A 14,829-nucleotide genomic window follows, 5' to 3' on the forward strand; every position below is an offset into this window, starting at 1 on the left:
GGGGATCCCACATGGTCATGTGACGGGTATGTATGCCTGGGGCACCAGTGTTTACGCACAAGAGTCAGTTCTGGATACCATATTGCCATAGGTACCTAGCATATTTGGAGGTCTTTTGGGTTCCATCAAATTAATTACTAGTATTAAAAGCGCGATATCTATTAATGATGGGTTTTGCTAGGTTAATATTAATAGTAGTGTATAATTCAAGTCTATTCCAGATATATAGTAAGTAGTTCGGAACAACACATTAAGTGTAAAGATTGGTTTATAAATTGTATAGTACAGTCAGAATTCTACTTAAATGAAAAAGAAAGAAACTAAAGAGTGCCAATTTATGCACTGAATCCCATATCTTCCCACTTGTCCAACACCTTACGCTTCACCTCCTCTGGATACGAATTCTCAAAGTCCGCCGGCACCCAGTTTCTACCAGTCGTGTACTCAACTGGAAGCAGCGCATCCGAAACAATCTTGCCACCTTGAACCGGTGATCCGCTTCCATGCGACATGTACGGTACGAGAGGGAATCCACGCACATCGTCGAAAAGAGTCTCGTCCATTCCTGGTCGGCAGCGAGTTGAAAATGCCCACATCACGTCCTTGCCATTATAAACGTCGATGTCATCGCCAACAAGCACCAAACGATGGATTGTATAGCCCGCCTTGACGTTGAAGATGAGGTCACCGATCTTCTTGCGGAAGTCCTGGCTGTCGGTCTTGAGTTCGCGCAGTTTGGCAGTATCGACACGGAGGGCGACCCAGGTAACCTGGGATTCGAACGGGGCAAATGCGTCGGTGATTGGCAGGTCGTGTTGTTGGCAGATCTTCCTAATTTCCGCGGCAGCAAGGGATCCGATCATGGTATGCTTTGAAAAAAAAAATTGTTAGCTGACGAGGATTAGATGAATCAAGGCCTTCTGCTTACAGTCTCATCCGTCAATCGTCCACAGGCAGACATAGGCAGAATGGGGTTGTTGCGGTAGGTAATACGGTTGACCTTGTACTTGGGCCAGGGATGCGTGTCACCAGGAAAGACATATCCATGCATCTCACCAAAAGGGCCCTCCGGCGCCGTCTCAGTGATAGACAATGTTCCCTCAAGAACAATCTCCGAATTAGCGGGAACATAGAGACCGTTCGTGTCACACTTGACAAGGTCGAGAGCAGATCCCGTCATGGCACCCACATAGCCTGCCTCAGTGACCCCGTCTGGGATGGGCATACTCGATGCCATAATTGCAGCTGGGGGAACACCGAATGCCAATGCCCAAGGGACATCCCGACCCTCCTTCTTCCACAGCTGGTGGATCTGCCAAATGTGCTGAGGCTGGATGACCAATCCAGCCAGATGTTTTTCATCGTGAACCATAGCCCGTGCAATAGACCAATTTGTCCATTCGCCATCAGGTGATTGGACAATGTGCATTCCATAGGTTTGGATGTACTTTCCACCATCGTCTTTATGGATCATCGGTACAGGCAATTGGGTCAAATCAATCTCTGGCTCCTCCAAAACATTTTCCTTACATGGACCGGTCGAAACAACGTTTGGAGGAATGGGTGGCAGGCTACTTGCGCTCAACATCTTGTCGAGAATCTCGCGCATCGATGCCGTAGGAGGAAGGGCGAGATGTCTTGCCAACCGGCCATAGCGGTCTCCAGCACCTTTTCTGAGCGATGCGGGAGCACCAAGAATCCGGAACAGCCCACCCTTCATACCAATAAGGTTGTTGAAGAGCGGTGCCTTATCGTCGGTCTCACAGACACGTCGGGTGATGGCGGCCGCTTCGAGGTTGGGGTCGATTGGGGTGTTGATTTCCACCAAATCGTTGTCCGTTGCAAGGGCTTCCACGAAGGAGCGGAAGCAGAGATGTGCTGGCTCAGCAGACATTTTGTTAAAAGAGATGTCAGGAATAACTGGGGTTGAGTATAGGATTGTCAGGATGTAGATCGGTTTGATAGATGCTAGATTGGCCTCGATGACAAGGATCCAGGGATAATTTTATATTCCTCCACGGGTCTCTCGGAAAAATCACTTCTAGAACAAATTCGGATACTGTTCCAGCAAGATTGATATGCAGCAGGGATTCAGGCTCGCAGTGGACACTTGACGATCAATTGACCCAAGCTGCTTCGGGGTCTCGGATCTCGCACTTCGGAGCTCGGGGCGCTGTATCAGAGTGGGCCACTGACGTTGATCTTCGGGATGGCCAAAACAAGGAATACATGGACAAGCACATGTTGGCGGATAGCTCGGATCAGGGGTGTGTATCTTGAGCATGCTGCTCTGTAAATAGTGTTGATTTGATATAAACTCACGCCGAATATTCCTCGACTGGGCCGAGTAGCACGATATGCCCCAAACCTTTTGCATTAATCTCACCTGAATAATGCAATGAACCACAAGTTTAGAAGCCTGATACATAGGAGATACTGAAACAATATGCACCTACACACTTGTACCTAGTGGGTTTTTTGCACGTCGACCGAAAAGAGAAAGGTAGGGTCTGGGGCAAGGGCATAGGGCTAGATCTACCCTGCAGCTCTGGACGATCATTCATTTCTAAATTACTCTTGTGAGTCTTGAGAGATAGTATCATCTGGTATCTCCCAGCTCTGGCTCAGAATGATCAATCAAGGCATTCTCATCGTCCATCGCTAATAGCCATCTTGCAGATAAACCTAGCAGGCGACTACCCTCCCAGGCCAGCCCAGTCTCTCAAGGCTTTCCAGAAATTGATTGTGAAATACCTTCACCTAGTATCGTCGCTCTAGCGACGATATAATACCTCATATCCTTTGCTGTTGATCTTCCACCTGACAAGAGTTCGAATCAGCTTGAATAGGATCAACCTGAGATGTTCTGCAAGGCAAATCGAGCTCCTTAGTGATACGGGGGCTTATCGGATATTGATTCCATTGTCTGAGCTATCATCATGTTTTCAAATATCCGTGAAGTCTTCATTGAAAAAGGTTATACCCTAAATCATATTTACGTCAATTTGCTATCACATTTTGTTGCCTACAGAACAAAGCTTAATCCGGCCTTGTGTGGTTCTACAGATATAGGAAACACTGATTTACATCTGCCTGTTGATAATAATGTCTATCCCTACCAGAAAATGGAGGTTTGGATGCCTAGAGCCCAGTATATAAGACAGCCTCCAGCTCTTCTCGCCATATCCATTTCTTCTCTTACACCCTCCGTCCCTATACACGAGACCTACAGACCTACCTCCTAATATCACTGAATCTTCAAACAGCATGTCTTCAAACGGTAGTATCTCATCTTCATCCACACTGAAAGCCCCGAAACCAACCTTCGACACTATCAATACCTTCAAGCTCCCAAAGTCATCCCGGTACACACCGCAAGTCAAAAAGATCAAACCAAACAGTTTATACAACGCTTTGATCAAACGTTTCAACACATATCCCTACCCGATACCTACTATCGTCATCACACCACCAGACGATAATGCGCACCTTTACGAGGTCATCGGCACCGCGGCGCGAGACGAAGAGCTCATTCAAGATTTCAAGGCAGTCCTAAAGCGCCACAAGATACCATTCAAAGATATCAACTTCGAGCTCGCGAAATCAGAAACCAGTGGAGATGAAGCCTTGGTTCCCACCCTCCGGATTGTGGTGGACCGATACCAGTCTCATCTGCCGTTTGAATTTGCAGCAAAAGGCATCAATACCGCGTTTGAGACAAGAGCGATCGGAGGATTTCAGGTTAGCGTTGTTCGTCAGACAAGGAAAGAAATGTTTGATGGAAAGAGGATGACGAAAGATAACATTAGTTGGCTTTGTCATGGTGAAGCGAGGCTTCACTTTTTTATCCTACTTTTCAAGACGTTGTCAGCTTTTGGATTTGTTGCTCAGAGTGAAATAACCATCGATGTTTGATTTTTACTTTCTTTATTTTTCATGGACTGATGTCTTTGTATTCCATTTCTACAATGAATGACTTTGTCTTCAAGGCCGTTTGTCTATATTCTGTAGGAATCCAGGCACCAACAGCCACCAGACTACAAAGAATGTGTTAATTGCGTATAGTGAATTGGTATGATTGCATTACAGTACCACCGGCTGCATATCAACTATCATGCAGTGTCCAAATATCAGAGCATAAAGTATTATGAACACTGCCGATGATCTGCAGAGCCTAGTTGCAATGGTCGACGATAGTGCAACTGATTCGAATCCTCCACTGTAGATCTTATATATATCCACGGCACAATAGCCGATTGACAGCTCGGGGCACGTCGGCTTCGGATCTCGGCAGGGAGAGATGGGTTATATAAGACTGGGGAAGCTCAGTATAGGACGCTGCATCATCATCATCCATCATTGAATCAATACAACATGTTTTACCAACCTGGCACCACTGACCATAACCTCCCCCATGACCCTTTCAAGGTCTGACCCTTCCTCATCCTATATGATCATTGCTGATAAACCAAATCAGGCATGTGTGGTCCCCCGCCCGATCGGGTGGATCTCCACTCAGAATGCCTCGGGCCAGTCCAACTTGGCCCCATACAGCCAATTCAACAACCTCACCTTTGACCCACCATATGTGATGTTCTCGTCGAACCAGACGGTAGAAGGAGTGCGTAAAGACACGGTGATCAATGCCGAGCAAACGGGGCAGTTTGTGTGGAACCTCGCCACGTGGGATCTGCGCGACGCAGTGAATATCTCCGCCGAACAGGTTCCGTACGGCGTGGACGAGTTTGCGCGCGCGGGGGTGACCAAGGAGAGTGCAAAACTAGTCAATGCGCCAATGGTGAAGGAGTCGCCGGTCAAGTTTGAATGTGAATATCACTCGACGGTGCGGTTGCCCGGCAATCCCCCTATGGGAACGGTGGATGTGGTGATTGGGAAGGTGATTGCGGTGCATATCAAGGACGAGGTGTTGACGGATGGACTACTGGATGTGACAAAGACGAAGCCAATTGCGCGCTGTGGATATTATCAGTACGCGGTGATTAAGGATACGTTCGAGATGAAAATCCCGGGCATGTCTGAGAATACGCTGTATGGGCTGGAGGGAAATGCGCGGAGGAACCGAGAGGCAAACCAGGCGAAGATTTGATTAATATCGATAGATATCAGGTTGCATCCATCTGACTCCAATACACCTTATCTCTATCTCTAATTCCTGTTCATTGCCTGCGGCCAAGATGCAGCGTTGCATTCGCCTGCGGGGAAAGTCGCCAGCCAAGCACGCCAAGTTGATATCGACTGGTCCAACGCTCAGGGCTTCGTTTTTGTCGTGATCGAGTCGGAGTATGCCGATGGTCACTTTATCATCAAATCAAACAGTCTGACCTGTCCGGCTACCAGCGGTGCCAGCTATCGTATTCCCCAGTATAAGATGGCGAGCGCCAGCCATCTTGGTCTCTCCGTCTCTCGTCGCCAACATGGACGTCTCCAATCCCGCTGAGATGGTGGAAATCGCCAAATCCAGAACTGCCGAGGCGGAAATCAAAGCCGTCTCGGTCAGTCAGGAGGCGATGGAGATGAAAACCTCGGATGGACAGTTTCCCACAGAGGACGAATTACGGACGCTGCGCAGAGTGGCTGGAAAGGTTCCCTGGCCGGCGTTTACCATTGCATTTGTCGAGTTGTGCGAGCGATTCTCCTATTATGGAACGACTGCTGTTTGTATGTTATCAAAGGACACGCAGATGGATGGTGCTGATATCAACAGTCGTCAACTTCATCCAACGACCTCTGCCTGATGGCTCGTCCACTGGTGCTGGCTACGATGATGCAGTTCCAGGAGCCCTGGGTATGGGCCAGCGTGCATCGACTGGACTAACTTTGTGTAAGACTCCATCCTCACATAATAATTGATAACTGATGCTGACTTCCAAGTCAACCAATTCTGGTCGTATCTGATGCCTCTTCTGGGCGCCTTTATGGCCGACCAATACTGGGGTCGATTCCGCACCATCATGTTTTCCATTGCAGTGGCTCTTCTCGGCCACACCATTCTCATTGTCTCTGCTATTCCCAGCGTCATCGCCCATCCTGGAGGATCGATTGCTTGTTTCTCCATCGGATTGGTTATTATGGGTGTTGGAACAGGTGGATTCAAGTATGGAATTCCCTTTTCCTGCTTCAACCCGTACTAATCGACGCAGATCCAACATCTCTGCCCTCATTGCAGAGCAGTATCCAGAAGAACGACCGTATGTCAAAACCCTCCCTAGTGGAGAACGTATCATCGTCGATCCGGCAGCTACTATCTCGCGCATCTATCTCTACTTTTACATGATGATCAACGTCGGTTCACTGGTTGGTCAGATTAGCATGGTCTATGCGGAACGATACGTCGGCTTCTGGCTTTCATTCCTCCTGCCGACTATCATGTTTTGCTTCTGTCCGGCTGTCCTGTTCATCTGTCGCAATCGGTATCAACTCGTCAAGCCGACGGGATCTGTTTATTCCCAGGCATTCAGACTGTGGAAGCTGGCGATGAAGGGAAGATGGTCGATTAACCCGATGAGATTGTATGTCTTCCTACTCTGTTTTTCAGTGTATACTAACTGGATAGATTCCACAAACGAGAGACAGAATTCTGGGGCTCAGTTAAACCATCGGTTCTCGGATCTTCTCGCCCTGAATGGATGACCTTTGATGATGAATGGGTGGACGAGGTCAGTCGAGGACTGAAAGCCTGCAAAGTCTTTCTCTGGTACCCTCTTTACTGTATGTCTCCATCTACCTTTCCAGCGTATCTATATACTAATCTCCGTCAGGGCTTTCCTACAATCAAATGTTAAACAACCTTACCTCCCAAGCAGCAACAATGCACCTGGGTGGTGTCCCCAACGACATCATCACCAACCTCAACCCACTCTCCCTCATCATCTTTATCCCCATCGTGGACCACCTCTTCTACCCATTCCTCCGTCGAAGGGGAATCAAATTCACCCCGTTGAAACGTATCACCGCCGGATTTTTCATGGCTGGGTGAGTATACACACATACACCCCTCCCTACCCCAGTTACTTTATACATATTAACAGGTTTGGGACAGATCGTCAATGATTGCAGCAACCGTCACCCAGTACTATATCTACAAAAAGGGTGCCTGCGGCAAGGAAGCCAATTACTGTCTCAACGAATACGACTCGTACAGTCCCATTTCCGTCTGGGTGCAGACTATCCCTTACGTCTTTGGTGGGATTTCGGAAATTTTCGCGTCCATCACATCCCTAGAGTATGCATTCACCAAGGCGCCGAAAAATATGCGCTCGCTCGTGCAGGCTGTCGCATTGTTTATGAACGCCATCTCGGCGGCTGTTGGACAGGCGCTGGTGGGTCTGTCTGAAGATCCGCTGCTGGAGTGGAATTATGCCGTTGTCGCAATTCTAGCCTTTGTTGGTGGGTTTGGATTCTGGGCGACGAATTATAAGCTGGATAGAGAGGAGGATCGGTTGAATAACCTTCCTCAGAGTCATTATGAAGAAGGTGGTGGTGGTGGTGAAAGCAAGAGTCAAGTATAATTGGTATAAATAGTCCGTACTCATCTAACTAGTTACATAAATATGAAAGAAATATGAAATGGTCGTTAATCAATTACTAGGCCTTGATTTTCAAATCCCCCGGCACCGTCTCCAGATTTTCACTCATATTGCCGTATTTCGAGAACATGTAATCCGAAAAGTAGTTGTCGCGTGGTTGCCACGGCCCCCGATCCGCTGCCCTGGGAAGTTGTTGCTCGGCTACTGACACATAGGTCGAGTTGAGGTTCAACAGCTTGCGCTGCTGCAGCCCCGAGTCATCGTGCAACCGGGGAACGACTGCGACCTGGTGGTTCTTCTCCATATTCTTGAGGAGACGGCAGAGAGTTTGCGCAGTGGCGTCTGCACCCAGTGTCCACGAAGCGTTGGTGTATCCGATCACGAATGAGGCGTTGGGGAGATCCTGCACCATGACACCGTTCCAGAGATATTTCTCTGGTAGACGGTATTTCTCGCCATCAATGGTGATTGAGGCACCTCCCGCTAGTTGCAGTCGCAAACCGGTGGCGGTCACGATGATGTCTGCGTCGAGGGAATCGCCGGAGTTGAGGTCGATACCGCGGGGTGTCACCTGCTTTATTGTGTCGGTTCGAACGTCTGCGCGGCCGGTGTGTAGACTCTTGAAGAAATCGCCATCGGGACAGACACAGAGACGCTGCTCCCAGGGGTTGTAACGGGGCTTGAAGTGCGGGTCGTGAGGGACATGAGACGGAAGCTGGGGCTTAACAGAAAGTCGAAGAATGAACCGAGCAAGGGTAGGGAAACTCTGGCAGAACAAGAAGAAGATGCGCGAGGTGATGATCCAGGTGAGGCGCTGGAATTTGCGATTCCACGAGCTGGGTAGGAAGTAGCTCATAAGAGATCGTGAGCGGTTGGGCATGGACAGAATGTACGTCGGACTGCGCTGGAGCATGGTGACGCGATCGGCCTTTTCAGCCATCTTGGGGAGCAGCGTGATGGCCGTCGCTCCACTGCCGATGATGACGACCTTTTTCTTCTCGTAGTCGAGATCTTCGGGCCAGAATTGGGGGTGGATGAGCTTGCCCTGGAAGTTGTCGAGGCCAGGAATGTCGGCCTTGAGAGGCTGGTGGTAGTCATAATAGCCTGTGCCGAAGATAACGAAGCGCGCCTTGTACGATTTAGTAGCGCCGTCGTTATCGACCGCTAGAGTCCATGAGTTGTCTGAAGTAGACCAGTCTGCAGCCAACAGGCGATTCTGGAACTGAATGTGCTTGTCGATGCCATATTCCGCAGCGGTGTTGCGCACGTATTTTGCGATGGAAGCGCCGTCGGCAATGGGGTTGTCCTTGGACCAGGGATTCCAGGCGAAGCCAAAAGTGAAGAGATCCGAATCGGAGCGGATGCCAGGATAGCGGAAGAGATCCCACGTGCCACCGATGGCATCGCGAGCCTCGAGGATGGCGTAGGAAAGATGAGGTAGTTGGCTCTGGATGCGATAGGCGGCGTTGATGCCGGAAATACCAGCACCAACAATAACAACGTCGAATTCAGACATGGTGAAGATGGATAAGACAGAAGACAAAGGGGAGATGAGACATGGCTATCTTGCAGTTGTTAAATAAACCAGGAATTTTAGTATCCTTGCATTGAACGGTTCACATGTCCTCGGTATGCGCGATCGGCACGCGGTGGAGCAGCAGAAAAAAATGGGCCACCAAGAATGGAAAAACGGGGACTTCAAAAATGGGCGAATGGGATTTGAGGACGATTATATGATCGTTTGCATGGCTGGAAATCCATCTCAACAAAAACAATACTATGCGGGGTGGTTCGTGTCGCACAGGCTACAGCACCAGATCGTTGTCGCTACACGTGTGCCCAAAACGGCATGTATGCACCTATACATCAGCAACCGCACGATCGGAAAATCTTCATCCTCTCTGCATCAAAGAGTATCAATGATAATAAAACAGATGATTTCATCACATTCGCCCGAGGGTTTGGATGACCTCGGTAATTCCCAAACAGGAAGTCATTGCGAATGATCGACATCCTCAACCCAGCATTGAAATAGCATCATCTCCCGAGGAACTCGCAAACTCGTACAGATTCAGAAACCACCGACGCAAGATAACATGCAACTCGCAAAGAAAGTCCAGCTCTCCGCCTGGGAGAAACTCGATCTCTTCCCCGCCCTCGCCTCCATCTGGTGGACGGTCTTCTATGCGCTTCTCACGGGGCTGTGGCGATCCGAGAAGCAGGCCAAATCGTTGTTTCTGCATGTGGGATATGCGGTGATGAGAAGACTCACCAAGCGATTGTCTCCAAAGCAGCTGCAGTATGTCTATCTTGTCTTCGAAGATGTGCTTTTGACTGACCCAGGTAGATATGTATCACCACCGACAAACAAAGTGTATGAGCAGTACATGAGCAAGACGAAGCAGTTGGCACAGTCTGTCGACATTGGCGAGAATGCCATCGGTCACTGGATTGGTGATCGAAAGGCTGACCATGTGCTCATCTGGTATCATGGTGTGTATCCCCTTCATCGATAGATGTATATAAACGTCTTCTAACAACACCAGGTGGAGGATTCTCCCTCCCAGCCAACATGGGCTACTATCGCTTTTTCGCACAGTTAATCGCCGCCGCTGCTGCTCAGAATAAATCGCTGGCTATCTTCAACCTCACCTACACCCTCGCTCCCCACGGCACCTATCCCACCCAGCTCCGTCAAGCAGTCGAGTGTCTTCGTTATGTTATTAACGAAAGCGTCACTCACACTCCATCTAAGATTCTGCTGGGTGGTGATTCTGCCGGTGGAAACCTGGTTGGAGGAGTCCTCTCCCATCTCGCTCATCCTCATCCGGAGATCGAACCATTGGTGCTCTCAGAGAATCTTGCGGGAGCAGTGCTGATTTCTCCCTGGACATCTATGGACACCGAGTTCCCTGACCAGGTGATCTACTCGGGTGGTGATTTGATTACGGAGAGTGTTGCGAAGCCATGGGCAGGTGCTTATCTCGGTCCTACAAAGAGAGACAACTACACTGATCTCTCGATGGCTCCCTCGGAGTGGTACGCTGATTTCCCGGTGGATTCGGTTCTCGTATCTGCTGGAGGGAACGAGATCATGTTGCCGATCATTGAGGATTTTGTAGGCAAATTCAAGGTATGTTTGTTATGCGATGCTTTGAACTTGACTGGCTGACTGTCTGTAGGGTGGATATCCGGAGTTGGAGTTCTTTGTTGGATATCGAGAATGCCATGTTGCTCCGATCTATAATTTGTATTTGGGTGACAAGACGGAGACAGAGCAGGGGAGAAAGGTCAAAAGCTGGCTGGTAGAGCTGTTGTAATTGTAGATCTGTTGTATATTTCATGTGGACATCAATACTGAATATCACTTATTGAGTGTATTTAACAAACAGATTATGACACTGTAGAACAGACACATAGAAACATGTACTTGTAGTATAAATTCAACATGAGTTGGTATATCGGGTATTCATTAACCTATCTACACGAACAGTAGAATCAAATAATCACATAATAGAATGGCAAGCATGGATATAAAAAGTACATCATACATCACACAATGAACATTTGTCTACAAGTGCGCATCTGGCTGCGCATTCCGCATGTGCTTCAAAATCCCAGATCCAATCCCCCGAACTCCTTCCTGCATCCACGACGGGAATGCCCTGACCAGACTATAACTCGAGTTCATGGCAGGAAGAATCACCTGGCCACTGCTCTGTGTAAGGATCTGCTTGACGACTGCGTTCGAAACCAGCTCGGGGGTCATAATGGGCTGCTTGAAGTCCTTTCCAGCATCGGAGAGCTGCTGGATCATAGGGGTACGGACCCAGAGAGGGTGGATGATACTGCAAATTCATGAGTAAAGGCTCATGGGGAATAAGCGTCAGAAATAATACCTGGTTCGAACCTTCCTAGCATCGTACCAGTGTCGCAACTCCTGGTTCAACACCTCGTGGAAGGCCAATGCACTCGCCTTGGAGCACGAGTAATCTGCCATCTCACCCAGCGACACGAAGCTCGCCATACTGGCCACTGTGATTATATGGCCGTGGTTGTTTTTGATCATGTTTGGCAAGAACTCCCTGACAGTCCAGAAATGCGCCATAGTGTTAACTTCGAAGGTCAAGCGGATCTTAGCCTCGGGCTCATCAAGAATCGTGCCATCGTATCCCACACCAGCGTTGTTGACAATGACGGTGGGTTCGCCTTGGTTGGCGCGGATCTGGTCCGCGACTGTTTTGATGGCGGCTGAGTTTGTGATGTCGGTCTTATAGAATGTGACATTCGAGGCTTTTCGCTTGTTAGTTTGATTCCTCACCTAACGAGTGACCAACATACGCAGCTTGAAGGATGGATCCTGGATATCCAAAATCACCACGCGAACTCCCGCCTTGGACAGATCCTCCACGATCTGCTTTCCAATACCACTGCTTCCACCGGTAATGAGGACAAGTTCTTTGTCACCCTTCCATGGAAGCGCGCGCTGCCAATTGTTCAGCGACCAGTGTGACAAAGAACTATTGATCTGTCGCAAGAGTCCCAGAGCGACAAGACCAGTGATAGTCTTTTGTGCGAGTGGAGTTTGCAGAGCATGTTGCGCAGGCTCGGGGAGGTGCGAAAGAGCCGTTTGGATGAATTGGCGGGCAAGCTGGAGAGAGTTATCGAGAGACATGATGAAGTTAATTAAGACGATAAATGATTATACACTTGAAAATACGATCATACTGTTGCGACGATGTGAGACTAAATAAGACCAAGACGACGATGCGGAGTCGCACAGCCGAGGTTCGAACATGTGGATACAGATGGAGAGAATCCAAACTTCCATCTTCTCCATGATCCATACATAAACCAAATAGGAAATCGTTGCGAAAACATGGTGGGGAAGGCTTCAGCATCATGGCGATCCCAAAAATGGATTTGGTTCGTCTCGCTAATGCCGGAAATTTAGACCGGGTCATTTAGCCGTGTCGATCCTTTCACATGCTGATCTAGATGAAAGGTGCGTTGAGTTGTTGAGATTCGACATGGAATGTATTGTATCGTTGCTGCCTGCCTTTATGAATGGAGTTTATCCTGATTGATTGCGATGGGTTGCTATAGTTTTTTTACTTCCACCCTATTATTAAGCTGTAGTGCCTGTTTTGCGTTTGTCAGGTATATACCACATACTGATGTTGTTAATAACTACAAATATCCTCATATTGGCATTCAACGAGCAAATCTGGAGAAGACCAGATAAACCAGCAAATCACAAACCAAGTATCCGAAATCTAGTCCCATAATCAGGCACTCATTCCCTGGGGTAATCCCCATGCATATGAATTAACGCTGCCGAGGTCGTCATCGTAAGTTCACCACTGCCGATCAGGTGGAGCCTTATAATTAAGTCATTGTGCGCCCTCTGTAATCATAATATCAACATGCTTTGTCCAACGTTGCAACTTTTTCTACAACTTTGATAATCTGCAAACTGTGTGCGACATGGACAGTTTACTGAGTATCGCCGCCCTCTCTGCCGTGGAGGGCTATCTTCTCCAACACACGGTCTTTTCCGATCACGCCTTTCGCACCGTTGCATTCGCTGCCTTTGGTTTCAATCTCGCCCTGAAAGTAATCTGGGATGTTTTGATCTATCCTTTCTTTGTGACCCCCTTGCGTCATCTTCCTCAAGTCAATGTAAGTTGCGATCATTCTTCATCGCCATAACATACTCATACAAAGCAGGGCTTGAACGTCCATCTCAAAACCCTCTTCGACAATCCTCGGGGTCGGCTGCCTTTGGAATGGATGAAAACCGTCCCCAATGAGGGACTCATCCATTTCCGTGATTTCATCAACCGCAGCTACCTCCTCGCCACCAACCACCAGGCTCTCCTCGATATTATGAGCACCCGTACCTATGACTTTGAGAAGCCTGGACGAGTGCGCAACTTCCTGGCCCGTATTATTGGGTTCGGATTGATTCTTAGTGAAGGTAGCATGCATAAGAAGCAGCGTAAGGCTTTAAACCCGGCGTTCAACATTAAGAATATCCGTTCCTTGTATTGTCTCATGTGGGAGAAGACTGGCCTGCTGTTGGAGGAGCTGGAGAAGGAAATGAAGCAAAATCCGATGGAAGGAACAAGCCCAGAAAGTGGTGCTGGCAAGGTCGAGATGAGCGTGTGGGCGAGGTATTCTCTTCTCCCCTCCGCCCGATACCAACGTTTATACTGACCAGACAGTCGCCTGACTCTCGATATCATCGGCCCTGCTGCCATGGGCCGTGACTTTCAGTCACTGCAAAACCTCAACAACAAGGTCGCCGACAGTTTCCTCGCCATCCTCGAGCCCACTAAGGAGAAGCTGGTCTTTTTGGCCATCAACTTTATTCTGCCCCAATGGATCGCACAGAGGATTCCCTGGCGGTTGAACCAGGTTGTCGCTGAGGAGACCGGGTTCCTGCGTGCTCTATGCAATGATATTGTGCAAGAGAAAAAGGCGTCTATCGCAGCTACTAAGGCGACTGCGAAGGAGCTTGAAGCTGACATTCTCGGAACGATGATGGTCGGAGGTGACTTTTCCGACAGTGAACTTGTGGACCAAATGTTGACCTTTCTGGCGGCGGGGGTAAGTTTGTTAATTGTGCTGTTGTTGAAAATGAATATTAACAGAAGTAGCACGAGACCACTGCCAGTGCCCTCACCTGGACCTGTTACCTCCTCTGCCAAAACCCGGAAGCTCAACGTCATTTGCGTGCTGAGATTCGCGAGCGTATCCCCACTGGAGACCACCCCATCACCTGGAATGACCTCGAATCCATGCCCTATCTCAACGGTGTATGTCAGGAAGTCCTCCGGCTGTATCCCACTGTCCCTTCAACTATCCGTGAATCCATCCGCGATACCACTGTAGCAGGAAAACATGTCCCTAAAGGCACTAAAATTATCCTCTGCCCATACGCCATCAACCGCAGCCCAGAATTCTGGGGCGAGACGGGCGAGGATTTCATCCCCGAGCGATGGATCGACACCGACAAGACCGGTCAACCCTCTGTCAATCACAACGGAGGCGCATCGACCAACTTTGCGCAGATCACCTTTTTGCACGGACAGCGATCGTGTATTGGGAAGGACTTTGCGAGGGCCGAGCTGCGATGTGCGGTGGCTGGGGTTGTGGGACGGTTTCAGTTTGAGATGCAGGATCCCAAGCAGGTGATTAATATTGGTGGCGCTGTCACGACGAAGCCCGTGGAGGGAATGCATTTGAAGATGGCAAGAGTGGACGAGTGGTAGATATT

At 49.0% G+C, this 14,829-nt stretch overlaps 8 protein-coding genes across 8 annotated transcripts; 5 read left to right on the forward strand and 3 right to left on the reverse strand.

Moving 5' to 3' along the window:
• Positions 1-335: 335 nt before the first annotated feature.
• Positions 336-1,894, reverse strand: ASPWEDRAFT_165867 (UbiD family decarboxylase; the record flags this gene model as incomplete). The annotated part of the gene is made up of 2 exons (XM_040829922.1): positions 336-869; positions 929-1,894. 2 exons carry the CDS (start codon positions 1,892-1,894, stop codon positions 336-338), a joined length of 1,500 nt encoding a protein of 499 aa, XP_040683693.1.
• Positions 1,895-3,205: 1,311 nt separating this feature from the next.
• On the forward strand, positions 3,206-3,915 carry ASPWEDRAFT_73382 (uncharacterized protein; the record flags this gene model as incomplete). Its single annotated transcript, XM_040839323.1, has 1 exon — positions 3,206-3,915. Exon 1 carries the CDS (start codon positions 3,268-3,270, stop codon positions 3,913-3,915), a length of 648 nt encoding a protein of 215 aa, XP_040683694.1. The 5' UTR covers positions 3,206-3,267.
• Positions 3,916-3,938: 23 nt separating this feature from the next.
• On the forward strand, positions 3,939-5,120 carry ASPWEDRAFT_46741 (flavin reductase family protein). The gene is made up of 2 exons (XM_040836836.1): positions 3,939-4,318; positions 4,391-5,120. Exon 2 carries the CDS (start codon positions 4,415-4,417, stop codon positions 5,105-5,107), a length of 693 nt encoding a protein of 230 aa, XP_040683695.1. The 5' UTR covers positions 3,939-4,318; positions 4,391-4,414; the 3' UTR covers positions 5,108-5,120.
• Positions 5,121-5,435: 315 nt separating this feature from the next.
• Positions 5,436-7,529, forward strand: ASPWEDRAFT_33221 (putative MFS peptide transporter; the record flags this gene model as incomplete). Its single annotated transcript, XM_040833745.1, has 7 exons — positions 5,436-5,679; positions 5,726-5,842; positions 5,893-6,115; positions 6,162-6,530; positions 6,575-6,729; positions 6,780-6,993; positions 7,061-7,529. 7 exons carry the CDS (start codon positions 5,436-5,438, stop codon positions 7,527-7,529), a joined length of 1,791 nt encoding a protein of 596 aa, XP_040683696.1.
• Positions 7,530-7,605: 76 nt separating this feature from the next.
• ASPWEDRAFT_177751 (flavin-containing monooxygenase) lies at positions 7,606-9,063 on the reverse strand (the record flags this gene model as incomplete). The annotated part of the gene is made up of 1 exon (XM_040831709.1): positions 7,606-9,063. One exon carries the CDS (start codon positions 9,061-9,063, stop codon positions 7,606-7,608), a length of 1,458 nt encoding a protein of 485 aa, XP_040683697.1.
• Positions 9,064-9,513: 450 nt separating this feature from the next.
• ASPWEDRAFT_165876 (lipase/thioesterase family protein) lies at positions 9,514-10,897 on the forward strand. The gene is made up of 4 exons (XM_040829923.1): positions 9,514-9,846; positions 9,895-10,040; positions 10,094-10,680; positions 10,730-10,897. The coding sequence occupies exons 1-4, from the start codon at positions 9,644-9,646 to the stop codon at positions 10,865-10,867; spliced, it is 1,074 nt and encodes a 357-aa protein (XP_040683698.1). The 5' UTR covers positions 9,514-9,643; the 3' UTR covers positions 10,868-10,897.
• Positions 10,898-11,023: 126 nt separating this feature from the next.
• ASPWEDRAFT_144149 (SDR family oxidoreductase) lies at positions 11,024-12,455 on the reverse strand. Its single transcript, XM_040829461.1, has 3 exons — positions 11,889-12,455; positions 11,447-11,840; positions 11,024-11,395 (listed from the first exon to the last, which is right to left on the reverse strand). Exons 1-3 carry the CDS (start codon positions 12,220-12,222, stop codon positions 11,119-11,121), a joined length of 1,005 nt encoding a protein of 334 aa, XP_040683699.1. The 5' UTR covers positions 12,223-12,455; the 3' UTR covers positions 11,024-11,118.
• Positions 12,456-13,034: 579 nt separating this feature from the next.
• Positions 13,035-14,824, forward strand: ASPWEDRAFT_177754 (cytochrome P450; the record flags this gene model as incomplete). The annotated part of the gene is made up of 4 exons (XM_040831710.1): positions 13,035-13,229; positions 13,278-13,723; positions 13,775-14,159; positions 14,210-14,824. 4 exons carry the CDS (start codon positions 13,035-13,037, stop codon positions 14,822-14,824), a joined length of 1,641 nt encoding a protein of 546 aa, XP_040683700.1.
• Between the last annotated feature and the right edge of the window lie 5 nt (positions 14,825-14,829).

The sequence above is a fragment of the Aspergillus wentii genome, assembly GCF_001890725.1.
Source record: "Aspergillus wentii DTO 134E9 unplaced genomic scaffold ASPWEscaffold_10, whole genome shotgun sequence".
NCBI classification, from domain to species: Eukaryota; Fungi; Ascomycota; class Eurotiomycetes; order Eurotiales; family Aspergillaceae; genus Aspergillus; species Aspergillus wentii.

Excerpts from the sequence above, each read along its gene's own strand:
- ASPWEDRAFT_165876 (XM_040829923.1), top strand. The coding sequence starts at position 9,644 with ATGCAACTCGCAAAGAAAGTCCAGCTCTCCGCCTGGGAGAAACTCGAT. Across the intron at positions 10,041-10,093 it reads TGTGCTCATCTGGTATCATG|GTGGAGGATTCTCCCTCCCA; the intron begins GTGTGTATCCCC and ends TAACAACACCAG. Across the intron at positions 10,681-10,729 it reads ATTTTGTAGGCAAATTCAAG|GGTGGATATCCGGAGTTGGA; the intron begins GTATGTTTGTTA and ends GACTGTCTGTAG.
- ASPWEDRAFT_46741 (XM_040836836.1), top strand. The coding sequence starts at position 4,415 with ATGACCCTTTCAAGGTCTGACCCTTCCTCATCCTATATGATCATTGCT.
- ASPWEDRAFT_144149 (XM_040829461.1), bottom strand. The coding sequence starts at position 12,222 with ATGTCTCTCGATAACTCTCTCCAGCTTGCCCGCCAATTCATCCAAACG. Across the intron at positions 11,841-11,888 it reads GGATCCATCCTTCAAGCTGC|CCTCGAATGTCACATTCTAT; the intron begins GTATGTTGGTCA and ends ACAAGCGAAAAG. Across the intron at positions 11,396-11,446 it reads GCTAGGAAGGTTCGAACCAG|TATCATCCACCCTCTCTGGG; the intron begins GTATTATTTCTG and ends ATGAATTTGCAG.